The sequence below is a fragment of the Sphaeroforma arctica genome (genome assembly GCF_001186125.1).
Source record: "Sphaeroforma arctica JP610 unplaced genomic scaffold supercont1.270, whole genome shotgun sequence".
Taxonomy (NCBI): Eukaryota; class Ichthyosporea; order Ichthyophonida; genus Sphaeroforma; species Sphaeroforma arctica.
Window position 1 is genome coordinate 42,028 of NW_014040288.1, and position 15,062 is coordinate 57,089.

A 15,062-nucleotide genomic window follows, 5' to 3' on the forward strand; every position below is an offset into this window, starting at 1 on the left:
GGGCGTATGTAAAAATAGCGGGTTCCTAATAGTAGTTGCACAGTTAACGTATATTATAAACGTATAAACGTATTAACGTTTAAACTGATAATCCTGGAATACGTTTAACGAATTGTACATGAACAAGAAACTGAGAAATTCAAGATTCTGAACATGTGACAGCACTCATTAGAGTATGGGACTCTACTGTGGACAATTAGGTGGCTTTCCAAATATAGATTGGTTTTTCCACTGAAATTAGAATTGTACATAATATAGGGACGACACCAATCTGACACCTGAAAATGACACTTTGGGAATCTCTAATTAATGGGAGTACCGTGAGAGAGGGTCTCAGGCATGAAATGGTTGTTAGTACAAACCTATAGTATAATTCAATAATGATCTCAGAGCAAGATATTCCACTGAGAAAAGGACAGGATCAGAGTTGTTAGAATTTAGGACAACATGGTTTTGATTTCTCCTAGCCAGCCAACTAGATGTGCCCGTCTATGCCTTAAATGGGATGGGGAGCTAGGTACCAAATGATGGGGTTTAGGTGTAGAAGTATACTGCACCAGCTTGGTGTTTTGATTTTATTTTTGATTTTCTTAAGTTGGACTTGGAGGTATTTTATTGGTTAGTTTGATTAGGTGATTGTTTCGAGGCGTGAAAGGTAAACTATGCGTCCAATGAAAAGATATTTAGTCTTAGTAACTAAAACAAAAATAAATCTAGACCGAAGTAGCGAATGATTAGAGCAGAGCATATAGACAATAGTCTCAGTCTAAAATCCCCTAATCTTTTGCTCATTACCAAGGGCTGAAGCTAAACGTATTTAACATTTTGTATTTTAACGTTTTAACGTATTGTCTTATCATCGTAACCGTATTGGTATCGTATAGTCAGCCTAGAGGTGACCGACTTATACACTATGTCGTTTAGTATTTGGTCCAGCAACCATTTCCGATGTAGGCGCCTTACGTTTATTACTTGGTAAGGTGATGGATAAGGTTGTTCTTCATTAGTAAGTTCGAGAAAAAAAAAGACAGCTCTGTTGGTAAGCAGATCAGAAAGTTTAGTCACATAGGAAGTTGGTGGCAAATAGAATATTTCATATCCATCCGAGTTTGTAATCACCTGAGGAAACACTTTTCGTTTATCTCGTGTATTCTTATGTAAACGCTTACTCCATTTCTTATTAAAAATACGAAGGAAGTCGCGAAATTCACGAAACGCATCGGAGGATAGCCAAGCTACTGTCCCATCCATAAAACGGGTTTTGTAGTAAGTGTAACCGTCTTCGGATGTTTTGTCAATTATATCTTTGACTTGTGACTCCATAACTGGGACATCAGAATCAAATGAGCGAGCAAATGAGAGTTCGGAGGTAGGGATACTATGAGTGCCTAGATTAATTGCGCTAGTACCATCTATATTATTCACTTCGTAAGAATCACTCTTCGCATCTTGGTAGGAAATAACAAAAGTTACAATTGTCTTAGAAGAGAGTTCGGTAACGTTTGCATTGCGATTTATAATGTTAACATAATCGCCAACTTTGAACTGAACAATGTTTTTAATGTTATTCCATCATTCATATGCTTTAAGTAGAACACGATTTTTGTGCTCGAGTAAACAGGGATAAACAACGTTCTGCATATACTCGATCTTTTGTAGCCACAGAGTAACGTGTTTCGCGGGCGCAGTTTTGTCAAACGTTGCTTGTAATTCACCATAGCGGCCAAAGAAATAGTGAAACGGGAGTGTTCCAGTTTGAGGATTCATGCAGTTATTCATTTGAGTCTGAACCCATTTCAAATGATAAGGCCACATATCCTCAACGTCATCCAGTGCGGTACGCAATAGCTTCTTTAGTCCTCTATGACGTGTCTCATTTGCACCCTGCGTTTGAGGTTTATAAGGAACACCACGCCTATGGGTCATGCCTGATACGAGTATAAGTGCCTCCATTACGTCGGTACAAAACTCACTACCGATATCAGAACATAGTACTCGGGGGAAACCGAAGTCATTAAAGACGTGTTAGCATAGCTCTGCCACTGTTTGCGGGCGTTTGTTCGGTATTGCATAAAGCAAATTATAGCCAGAAGCCACACATAAGATATGACAGATATATATATCGCCAGTATGCTTGGATCGCGGGAGTTTAACCAAATCGACTATGACTCGGCGCATCGGTTGGTCTTCTATCACACTTTTCAGGGGTGCCCAACCGTAGCGCTTGATCTGGTTCTTTTCACAATCAGTACAGCGTCGGTATACTTCACGCATGGTTTCTTTCAGCGCTGGGTGATCAAGCCCTGCACGAATAGCCATCTTATAAATAAGCTCATATGCTCGATGAGTTAAATTATGTATTATTTTAACTCTACTCTCGAGCTCTTCTAAGTCAGTCAGATTCTGTGTAACGCTGGCTGGATGAACCATAGTCCCGTTAAATAGGACAACTTCAGTATCAGGAGGGGTAGACTCCTGATATATGTAATTAACAATATTAGATTGTTGAAGTATCTTCTTCAGTTGTTTCGCAACTCCTGGCTGTTCTTTAAGCAGCGCTTTAAGTAGTTGAGTGCGAGCTTCAGGTTCTCTTAGAGCTTTGAGTCTTTGATCAATGACCTTAGCTAGTTCCATGTTTTTACGGTCTAATGCCGTCTCAATCGGCATTACCTCGACTGCATTCTTGTTGGGTGCATGTGTTGTACAAGTCTTGAGCTTTTGTTCAAACTCCTTAGACTCCTCTAGTTTAGCTAAGAACTCGGTTGAGGGTTTTCACTTAGTGGTACCTGTGTACAAGCCGGGCCTCCACATTATAATCTTGTAATATAAACGTACTCTTAAAAGTACGTAAAAAGAGCTCTTAAAAGTACGTAAACTCTTAAATGGATTTTAACGGTTTATATTAATTAAATACCTTTTCCATTTTACATATCAGATATTTGGACAAGGCCATTAAAGGTCCCCAGTACAATACCAAATATAAGATTTGGTCTAGTTCTATTAGTAGAACTATATTAACCTTCCAAATCTATTTATATCTGAATACCTCGGTAGCGAGATGGCTCAACCGAACATAGTAGGTTTCTAAGGACTATTAGCGTTGCTTAGTTTATCCTCCGTTCAGCCAACCAGATGTGCCAGTCTGATGAAGGCTAAGTCGGTAATTCTTGATAAGTGGCAAGTTATTGGTTAATGCAATGACTATGGACATCAAGAGAAATTTCTTCTTCTTCTAAAGATAGGATTTTATGAGTCTCTTGGGTTCGCCCCAACGAAACATACCATAGTTTCTATTAGAGCGACAACGAAACACTATATAAATTCCCTTCGGCGAAAACAGTACTGAGAGGATTATATATAAGCAATGTCTCAGCCTCACAATCTCTCAGAGAGTAAAATACCAAATATAAGATTTGGTCTAGTTCTATTAGTAGAACTATATTAACCTTCCAAATCTATTTATATCTGAATACCTCGGTAGCGAGATGGCTCAACCGAACATAGTAGGTTTCTAAGGACTATTAGCGTTGCTTAGTGTATCCTCCGTTCAGCCAACCAGATGTGCCAGTCTGATGAAGGCTAAGTCTGTAATTCTTGATAAGTGGCAAGTTATTGGTTAATGCAATGACTATGGACATCAAGAGAAATTTCTTCTTCTTCTAAAGATAGGATTTTATGAGTCTCTTGGATTCGCCCCAACGAAACATACCATAGTTTCTATTAGAGCGACAACGAAACACTATATAAATTCCCTTCGGCGAAAACAGTACTGAGAGGATTATATATAAGCAATGTCTCAGCCTCACAATCCCTCAGAGAGTAAAATACCAAATATAAGATTTGGTCTAGTTCTATTAGTAGAACTATATTAACCTTCCAAATCTATTTATATCTGAATACCTCGGTAGCGAGATGGCTCAACCGAACATAGTAGGTTTCTAAGGACTATTAGCGTTGCTTAGTTTATCCTCCGTTCAGCCAACCAGATGTGCCAGTCTGATGAAGGCTAAGTCGGTAATTCTTGATAAGGGGCAAGTTATTGGTTAATGCAATGACTATGGACATTAAGAGAAATTTCTTCTTCTTCTAAAGATAGGATTTTATGAGTCTCTTGGGTTCGCCCCAACGAAACATACCATAGTTTCTATTAGAGCGACAACGAAACACTATATAAATTCCCTTCGGCGAAAACAGTACTGAGAGGATTATATATAAGCAATGTCTCAGCCTCACAATCCCTCAGAGTACTGCTGTTTTCACGAGGCATACCTAACTTTACTAAAAGACTCATTTCTTTTATTTACTTTGAATTTAATTATACTTAGACTTAACCTAAGCGTTTAATTACTCTAAGGCGTTAATATCGCCTTGATAGACCGAAACTTACACCTGCAGGACCGATGCGACAAATGATGGTTCGTTTCCGAGGTTTCTTCTTAATAGAATAGGATCCCTGATACAAGAACGTGTCGGTTTCACGGTCGACATAGATAGGCTCGCATTGTATCATATTAATTAAATCACGTATCTATGGGTCGGAGCTACGTAAGGGACAACACAGCGTAATGGCAGATTTAGTAATATTATCATAATTTGACAACTGTGCGATAAGTTGCCAAGGTGGGTTAGCCCACGCAATATGCTTTGATAAGTCAAGTTGAAAGGCATCACCTTTAGGATGAGTCAACGACCTATAATCAGAAACCTGTTTGTTATGTTCTGCGTTGAACATATCAATAGTAAATGGACCCCATATTGATTGAGCGAGGTTAAACCATTTCTTATTAAGCATCCAATCGGTTGCTAATAACTCTTTAACTGTTTTCTGGTATTCAGGGACAAGTCGAGAGATCATGTCAGGAAGATGATTATGTATTGCTGATATGTGTGTAATGTTAAAAGCGAACTTAGCAATAATGCCATGCCAGCGGCTGACCAACTGTGAACCAGGGTTCATATCCTTTAAATATGTTAAAGACTTTTGATCACAGGCGACAGTGAAGTAACTTCCATAAAGGTAGTCTTTAGACTGTCTTAGCGGAATAACAATAGCAAGGAGCTCTTGTTTAACGGTAGGGTAATTCCGTTGGCTCTTATTATAACTCTTGCTAAAGAATTGTATGCAACGTGGTTTACCATTTATCGTTTGGTGTAGCACTTCACCTACCGCTCGATCTGAAGCGTCGGTTGTTACTTGGAATGGGACGCCATCCACAGGGTATTGCATGATGGGTGCGTCCATTACTTTACTTTTGACTAGCTTAAATGCATCATCACATTCTTTAGTCCAGAGCTTGCCCAAAGGTCCTTTGTGCAGCCATAGGTGACTGAAAGGCTTTAATTGATGAGAAAGATGAGGTACTGAATCCGGAAGAAGTTAACAACCCCACACACAGAGTTCATATCTCTTCCAGTAATCGGTGTTGATAAATCCAACAGAAATTGTTTCTTGCCAGGATCAATTTCTACCCCTGCTGCAGATACCTTGTAACCAAGTAAGTGTATATTATCTTTAGCAAAAGAACACTTGTCCTCGTTAATCTTAAGCTTGGCTTGGTTTAGTCGCTTTAAGACTCCTTAACGAGTTTAGCATGTTTATGTGCTGTCTTTGTAAAGATAACTATATCATCTAACTATGCTGATACGTTTTTCGACAGGTCCGCAAACAGTTCCATCATAACTTGTTGAAAAAAAGAAGGTAACATGTGTAAGCCTTCAGGTGCACCTTTAAACTGGTATTTCTTACCTTGCCAAGTAAAGGATAGGTATTTCCTATGCGGCTCATATATTTGTAAGGGGAAGAAGCGTAAATCAGCTTTCCTAATCCCAACCGGCAACACCAGACCATCGAGATCAACGCGCAGTAAAGGAGAGAGATAACCCGTAGCATGCAGAGTAAAGCAATCTGAGCAGATACTGTTTCAGATGTCTTTGAACTTCTTAAAGTTAAGACGGATTCTCCAGCATACTGCATGCAACTTGAAGCACTTAAACGGGGAGTGAACAAGCCTTGCGCTGGCTTTTCATCTGCGAACGCAAGTCACTGAGGGCCGCCATGGCTCCGTCCATGGAGTACCTATGACGCTGTGGCTCTTTTCCTTCACCAAGGGGTCAGCACATGTGTGCTGCTCAACAGTATGCACATGCTCTTCTCTTAAGAACACCAAAATCTGTGTCAACCCAGTAAATCGATAACTGTGACGCACATACGAGCCCGTACGTTTGTCTTTTGCAAACAAGCGTTCCAAAAAGACACCCATAGAGTCGTGCACCAGATCCAAACTTGTCATGGCAGCGTTTCTGTACAAAGGTTCGACCTTCATCAAGCCCAAAAAGAAGCTCGCATGAGAGCTTAGGAAACACTCCAACGTATGACCAGCGATCTCACCTTTCCGTGTTGTCACCTTCGCTGCTTTCACTAGATGCTCACGCATAACCTGCGCTGCATCATCTACCGCCCTAAAACCTTGCAAGGGTGCACCTCTCGAAACTACCCCAGACTTCGCTAGACGCTTCGTGAGAGCATACACGTGTTTACCTAAACGCACCCCCAGCTCGCGCGTCTGCAATCGCCGCCAAGCCAAACAGCCCCGCTGCGTTGTTAGCCGCACTGTTCGACGCCTATCGATCCATCAACTTAAACAAGTTACGGGCCATTAAATCGCCCAAACACCATAAGTTTGAAGATTGTGTAGCATTCATTCGATCGTCTCAGACCCCCCAATCTATCAGTCGTTCCTAACATCAAAATCCTCGGCTGTGTAAACAACATGGCCAGCATTTGATTGTGTCTTGCTAGCACCACCGAGTCCGCTATGCCTACCTCCAGCTATCTATCACCAAGGACCATGCGAATATTCGCTTGGTCCGCCGTAGTAAAACCATTCACGAAGTAGTCAATTCCCGCATGCACCTGCTTCACACTCGGCACGGTAATAGTAATAAGATTACGAGCACGACGCTCCTTAATCCTCTGACCATCAAATTCACCCATCCATGAAAATCCCCATCCTTCAAACCCTCATCTAGCATCTAGGGACCAGATTATCAAACAGCCAATCCAAAACCCAAAACCCAGAATAATCAAATATTGAGTTTTGGAATTAGGATTGGAATATTTCTGTTATTAGAGTCATCAGAAAAGTTAGCGGTAGAACCGGTAAGCAATACCGGGACTCCGCGTGAGAGAGAAACACTCAAGTAAATCCTGAGTCTAGTGAAAACACAAATAGAGACTAAGTTCGGTTCTCTCAGACTAGAGACTTGTCCTAGCTGAGATAGCCGTACTTGAGAAGAGGTATATTGTATCTTTTGTCTCATACCTTTCAGCTACAGCCCATACTCTACATTTGTTTTTACAATATCCTTACTTAGATAAGTCAACAAGGATCTTAACACACTATAATAGGTGTAAGAGGTGAAATAGAATACATTCCTGTCGTAAAGAAACTCTTGTTGTGATATAAACTTTATTACAAAAGAGAGGAGCCGAAGAAAGCAAAGGAGACCTGAAAAAGAAAGAGGGTCCACGGTCGAAAAAGAAGACAATATCCTGAGATTGCGGAAGACAGGAAGAAGAAGAGGGGAACCCCTAAAGCGATAGAAGAGCCTTGGCACAACAACCAAGGTGAACAGAACTTGTTTCAGATGTAAGCGGGACACGTGACAAAGTGTGACAAGCTGTATTGTGAACAAGGAAGTAGAATGTGTGTGAAAACAAGATAATTGTCACATTGATTAATTAATCAATGTTAGGGATTTTTGGGACAATTTTCGAACAAGAAAATGTATTGAAATCAGGGACCCCTGCACAACAAACGCGCGATACACACAGGGTATAACAATACAGAGAACGGTATCATACATGGCAACTTACACGAATGAATCATTACAATGGGCGGTGAATTATTAGCTAAAAAAACTACACACAGTAGACAAACTAGCGAGTCCGGGCTTATACACCAATTGGACAAAATACGAGCATAAGATCTACAACCGATAGACGAGAAAATAGAGCGTACACGGCAGATCAATGGGCTGCCACCTCAATTCACTGAAGAAGAATAAATTCACAACATCCAACTATACCAAGTGGACAATTAAAGGCCGTTAGGACACTTAGATACAGCGCACAAGCTGGTTAACAAAAAAAAAACATCCTAACACGCATGTACAAACAACATGAGTAACTGATTCAAGTTGCGCAAGACATTTAGAAATCTAGTCGCGGAAAAGCAATTAAAGCATCTCAAGTCTTAGTATTGGCAAGGAGGACAAGAAGACTTATTATTAATACGAAGAGACAAAGAGATTTATGATGTTCAGTAATATCACAGACACACGATAAAAGGGTGAAGAAAAAATGTGTAAGGCAATCCACCTGCAAGAACATGTAACACCAAATCAATAGTGTTTAGCAACATCATAGAGGTCTACCCAACAATACCATACTTCGGGGCAAGTTTACATAACAAAAAGAATAGTATCACTAAACATCTAAGAACACACGCGCAAACCCGGGACCTACACAGAATGGTCATTTGCTAATCATACGAGGAATTCACATCTAAAGACATCTCCATCCACCATTTTATAAATAGTATAGTACGCATGATACTATAAGAACAATACAAATACTATACACAAGAACGTCTCGCACATGGTGAAACAAGGGCAGTAAAGTCTCTAGAATATAATACTCGGAAGTCTTGGCATTAGATCAGACCAAAGATATCATAGACATCGGAAATGGGACACAGTCCAAGTCCAACACACATAAAATATACCGGGACACTCCAACTCATGAAAACATAAAGTGAACAAACACCGACCTGACTGAGTATACCAAATACGAGGAACAGTAGAAAGGAAGTTGAAACGGTTAGGACATCACATCATATTGCAATCACGCAAGACATCAGATGAGTAGTCATATAGGGACAATACAACCTATATTAACATACAAAAAAACAGATAACAACCTGATTGAGTATGTTGAATACATAAAACAATCGCGAAAGGTAGTGTCGATATTTCAGTCTGTCTCTAGCACATAGGATACAAAAGTACTACACTGAAACGTTAAATATGGAATTATTTCAACACACACATGAACACAAGTATAGAGATTCCACAATCTATATTGGTATACGAACAAACTAAACAATCAAAGAGAGTATACCCGATAATAAGAACAATCAAGACAGACAGTTTAAACATATAAGTTGACAAAGCCCAGCGAAATTATGCAGAACATTACATCAACATCTGAGGATTACCATAACGAACACATATATGCTTTAACATAAACTGGTTCGAGAAGGATAACACATACCACAAGCACACTGCTTGAAATACACTACCCACACTAAAAGGTACCACATTCCCTTCGGTAAAGTGAATATAATAATAGTTCGGTACAGGCCCGCACATAAAGAAGTGACGTCACCAGGACCGAACATCTCATTGAGACCACACTTGAGAATTTAATTTCTCATATGACAGAATAATCACAAGTACGTCCATACATGACGAAATAAGCTTGACTAACAAACACCATTCACACCCTCATAAATACAGGGAACAACGCAACGAGCTACCATACCATACGGGACGATAAACACTTCTCACGGAAGTGCAGCAAAGCAACAACACTACAATAGTAAGTAAAAGGAATTCAAAATTTTATTTTTTTTATACGAATTATTACTAACGATAAGGGGGGGTGAAGCCCGCATTCGCACAGTATATAGCTAGAATCTTTATTAATAACCTGCAATACCCACGCACCAACACAGACATCTCAAGATGCCAACGGCAACCAGAGCAGGCGTGTATGGTGGTGAAGAAGGGAGTGAGGGCTCGGATGACGCGCGCGTCAGCCGATTGGGGGGGGCCAAGCTCAGGCAGCGGCTCCGGCCAGCCTACACCGGCTGGGGTACCCATATTAGCCTCAGCGATGCGCCTAGAAATAGATAAGAGTATCTGTCAAGACAACTACGCCCTGATTAGTTGGTTTGTATCCAAATTGGACCAAACGGTATCTGTGCCAATACCTACTCTACACAAGATGAGAGTCATTCATGATCAACAGCCAGAACGACGCATGCCACTGGTGGATGCGGAACTCAGACGACGATATGATTTAGCTATCAACGATTGTGGAGACGATGAGGAAGATGATCTCATTCAGATAAGTCAATACACTAGTGAGTCGGAGCTCATGCGTTCACGCTTAGATGACCAGATAAATGAACCACCTCTTGATAAAACTACTAAAGACTTCAGAATTTCCTAAACTACCTAAAGATAGCTACTTTAAAATGGAAAATTGCGAAGACATTATAGAGTTCACTACGCAATGTAGAGACCTATTACCTATTAGATTCCACTGATACCAATGAGAAGACCAAATCAGTCCTCAATAACTTCAAGAGACTCTGAGACGCATACGACTAAGTACTTCAAGGAGCCTGAACAATTCAATAGGATCATTATTGACAGACTCAGGCCCCACCCAGTAGACTATCTGTTGGAGAAGTTCTCAATGACATGCAGAACAAGAAGCTGAACGTCGAAGTGCGCACAGAGCGTTCGCATAAGACAGTGACGATGTTAGATAAGCGTTTCCGCAACTCAGACCAGGGATCTATACACTTTCAACTCCTCAAAGTACAAAGGCACCAAGCACTTATGTACTACGGACAACAATCACAGGTCGATGCTTTACTCAAGGCAGACAAGCAACCTGATGGAAGTGTAGGGCATTTATCAGATATAGAACACATTAAGTTTCATTCTATGACAGAGGCAAACATAAGAGCGGCAGCCAAGGTGCAAGGAGATCGAACGTTGAGGGAGTAGTTGCAAGTGCAAGACAAGCGTCAAAACGCACAGACAATCATCAACGCTGGCAATATCACTGCTTCTACTAACACAAGGCATGAACCAGATAATGGTGCACTCAATCAAACCAAACCACCAGGTCAAGCCCAAGATAAGAAAGGGGCGCGTAAGGAACGTCCATGTCCCTATTGTAAGGTGATACCATCCCCACGTCGATTCAGTCTATGTCCCAAGAAGGCTTCGAATCAGGCCAAGCAGGCTGAGGCGCAAGTCAAGAAGTATGTGCAAATAGCAAGACTGTCCATTACCTCTGGCAAGGTAGAAGACATCACAGAGGGTGATGAGCACTGAAACAACTGGTGGGCGGATGCAAACATGATTGACCTGGCTGACAGGCTTAATGTATATACAGATGAAGAAACGTTTTTAATAAATGCAAATAATTTAAATTACCAACCTTTATCCTTACTTCCCGCACCACGAGACCAACGCTTACACATTGATATGCAAATTAATAGCAATACATACAATACACTAGTAGACTCGGGCGCACAACGCTCATGCATGGACAAGAGTGTAGTAACATAACTATATCTTTCCGTCAGAGCGCAACCGGGTTATATACAACTGGCACAAATAGATACAAGATTACAACGCACAGGATCAACTGAAGTTTGTGACATTAATTCGTGCTGCTCGTTGCTGTCCAGGAAAAACTCTGGAAGGTGCTGTATTTCCTTCGGAGAGGCTCCGAAAGTACGATTGGAGACTGATATCCTATCCCAGGTCGCTCAGCTCCTTTGCCTGCGATCGTAAATGATGTCTCATCCTCCGATGATTCCATCGGCTGCAGTTGTTTCAACCGTTGCTCATACTTCTCCAGTAACTCCTGCTGCTGTCTCATCAACTGTTGGGTTGTTAACTGTCGCGCCTTAGCTTGCTTCGACTGCCGACGGCGTGGTTTCGGGCGTTTCAGTGGTCGTATTGTCATTGTTGTCCTACGATCGGCTACCTGACTCACCTCCCTGTGTCTGTGATCCTGTGTCTCCTCCTGTACTGGCCCCTCCTGTCGCGGTGTGAGTGAGTTGCTCGGTTGTTACTGACGAGTCAAAAGTGCTTGCCGTAATATCTCCTTATTCGCTTGGATTTCAGCGTCTGTCTGCGTATCCGATATCCCTGCAACGTTCTACGAGTCGGACTTCTCGTGGGGCGTGCCTTGGCTTGCTTCCGGGCGTTTTGCACGACGTGGTTCCAAGTACTGACGTCCCTGCGTCTCTGGTGCCAGTTGTTGTTGACGTTTACTTTGACGAAGCGATGGCATAATGATCACCTGGGTTCCTTCTGATATATTCTTGGCTGTAATCGTAAAGTTATGACCCTTCCCCTGTCAACGCCCGTATTTATATCAACGTCTCGTGTGCGGTAATATGTCTCATCTCGTTCCTTGCTGATACCAACCTTAACAGTGTGCCTCAGGTCGTTCTATGTTGGCCTCGACCCTAATCTACCATTCGGGTCTTACTCCCGTACCTCGTGTGTACTCTCGGCCTCGAGCCTTATTTCATGTCGCGTGCCGACTCTTGTAGTTACTCTCGTAATAAATTTCATACGCTCCGTCACTTCACGACCAAACTCCATCTACTCATGCTCGTCTGACCTGAACCGTTCTTGTCCGTCGCCGACGTCATCCACTTCTCGAAGCCAAGCTACCATCCGTCTCACTGATGTTCCTCCATCTTCACATAGTCCTATGTAACTATCCTCCAGGTTACACCTCATTTCTGTACGTACCATACCCCATGTCTCTTTGTACCGACCGCTTTTCTAAGTATCTACATTAGTCAATTTGCTTATAGCAATTATCCTTGAGTTATCCGATTCTCTTCACCGTATCACCCTGGTTCCTACAATGCTCTGTACGCATGTGCTATCTCAATGTACGTACTATTCCGAGGTATTCACATTCCATGTGCCTCTATCCTGGTGTACACACAAATATAGACCTCCTATGTATATTATATATACTCTCTGTTCCCCTCCCTGATATCCTCTTCTAACCATTGTCACTCGCACTGTTTAGTATTTTACGACACCCATCTTTTTCTTGCATAAGTCACCATTTTCTCTCCATTGTCTGACATCCTAACCTAATTCCCACGTGTTCGAAGTTTTCAGCGACTTACCAGCCTCAATACTTTTCTTCTTACCTCATCTATTCATTTTTTGTCGGAACGTGTTATCGCTGTCTTCGGAATCTCCAACTCCTTCTGTTCGTCTTCATTCGAGATGTCGGTGCTGACCAATATTCTTGATGTCTCATTCGTGTTATTTATCCTGTCTGAATGACTTCGTTGTTCCATGTCCGGAGGCCTCTCTGCTATCCGCGCCTGTTTCCTTTCCTCTGTCTGTTTATCCTCCCCATAACTTAACCATTGTCTCTGTAATATTCTTTGTATATGTATCAGCCTTCGTCGTATTGTCTGGTTTACACTTTGGTTTCGTGGTCCTCCATGCTCCTTGTTGAAGCCGTTTCGTCTCTTCTCCTTAGTAGCTCTCTCTCTCCTTCGTTGTCAACACTGCTGTCTGATAATAACGACGGCTTACTTGCTTCACTGATGTATATCCCGCTATCAACCGATTCCTGGCTTATATTATCTCCCTGTCCTTCCGTTATCGTCATGGGTGGGTTCGACCAAACCCTTAATTATTCTTCTGACATGTCAGCAAAAATCATCGTTGTTTTCGCTTGTACTTATCGTACCCTTCCTGGGTTCCTATCTAGATTCCTAGTCTTATTTCTCTAAGATATTCAATTCCTGACCAAGCTCTATCAGCTAGTTAAAAAGGTAGTAAAACACACTTCAATAACTATATCTCAACGTAACCCCCTTTACAGAGGTTGGTCGTTGGTTATTTGTTGAATATCTTTGGTTCATAAAACCATGTGCTTATTTGATCAGAAATATTGATCAAATAAACCCGAAACCTAGTTTACAAATTCGATCAAAATAAACCAAACAGCCCTAATCCTGTATTCCTGGCCGCAAACATCCTTACTTACATAAGACAAACATAGATAGGGCTCACACAACACATAGACAGCATGTGAGCAAGAAAATAGTTGGCTATGCTGTATGGTGGCGGAAGATATGGTGAACTAAGATGATGATAGCAACATGTCTGAAAACGATGAAATAATGCCATTAGTGGATGATGAAGTCAGTGATGACGACATAACTGACCAACGATGTAGAGGCTGTTAGAGCATAAAGTAGTAGACTTTAAATAAAGTACAAATGGAAGTGTTTATTTCTGACCTCCCCTTTGGTTTAATACCTTAGGTGTTTGTGCTAGTGTTCAGCCGCTTGGGTTGGCCAAAATAAAGTCTCTTAACCTTATGCAAAACACTTTAACACATCGATGCTATTATATTTCGACTTCTCTGCAAATATATCTCACGCTGATCACATGATGCCTTTCCGCATAGGTTGTGACTCACATAGGGACGCAGCTATTTTTAGAATGTTGCGGTTGACAAACTTAATCAACTCTCGGGAGTCGATTGAGAAACTTAATCAGCTCTCGGGAGTCGATTGAGAAACTTAATCAGCTCTCGGGAGTCGATTAAGTATTAACTCAACTCTCGGGAGTAAATTTAGCAACTTGATTAGCTCTCAAGAGTGAGTTAACTCTGATGTTTTCTATAAATCAAAGAGGGTTCCTTGCTGTAAAATCTGGTCTGAGACCTGTAGTCTCTCAGAGGCGGAGAGCTTCCTATATGTAGGAGGCAGATGTGTTTAGAAATCCAAAGACGTCAAGAAGTCAGGTTGAAGGCAGATGGCCATTGTTTTGCCTTGCAAGTACGTGGCGACTTTCAAAGATTAGCGGGAGCGATCAGTGATGGAAGTATTAATATACTCAGTGGTGCTTACTGGGAGGCGGTAAATACAGTAGAACCTAGTATACCAAGCACATATAGTGACCAAAGCATAAGCGATGATGAAGTCTCTGATGACACCAGCAGTGAATGCTACAACCCCATAAGACCACACTACTGATATTATCAATAGCAGTATCGTCTATACCAGCGTATACCACGCCGCTACTGCTGGCGAAAATAATATCAGTACAGGAGAGCACTAGTGTACAGAAACACAGTTTCATTCGATGAAGTAGCAGGACACATGTTGCAAATGATCACGTCCTGTAGAGACTCA

General features: G+C 41.5%; 2 protein-coding genes across 2 annotated transcripts; one reads left to right on the forward strand and one right to left on the reverse strand.

Moving 5' to 3' along the window:
- Positions 1–9,835: 9,835 nt before the first annotated feature.
- SARC_04654 (hypothetical protein) lies at positions 9,836–10,297 on the forward strand (the record flags this gene model as incomplete). Its single annotated transcript, XM_014301504.1, has 1 exon — positions 9,836–10,297. The coding sequence occupies one exon, from the start codon at positions 9,836–9,838 to the stop codon at positions 10,295–10,297; it is 462 nt and encodes a 153-aa protein (XP_014156979.1).
- A 1,230-nt stretch (positions 10,298–11,527) lies between these two features.
- On the reverse strand, positions 11,528–11,836 carry SARC_04655 (hypothetical protein; the record flags this gene model as incomplete). The annotated part of the gene is made up of 1 exon (XM_014301505.1): positions 11,528–11,836. The coding sequence occupies one exon, from the start codon at positions 11,834–11,836 to the stop codon at positions 11,528–11,530; it is 309 nt and encodes a 102-aa protein (XP_014156980.1).
- Between the last annotated feature and the right edge of the window lie 3,226 nt (positions 11,837–15,062).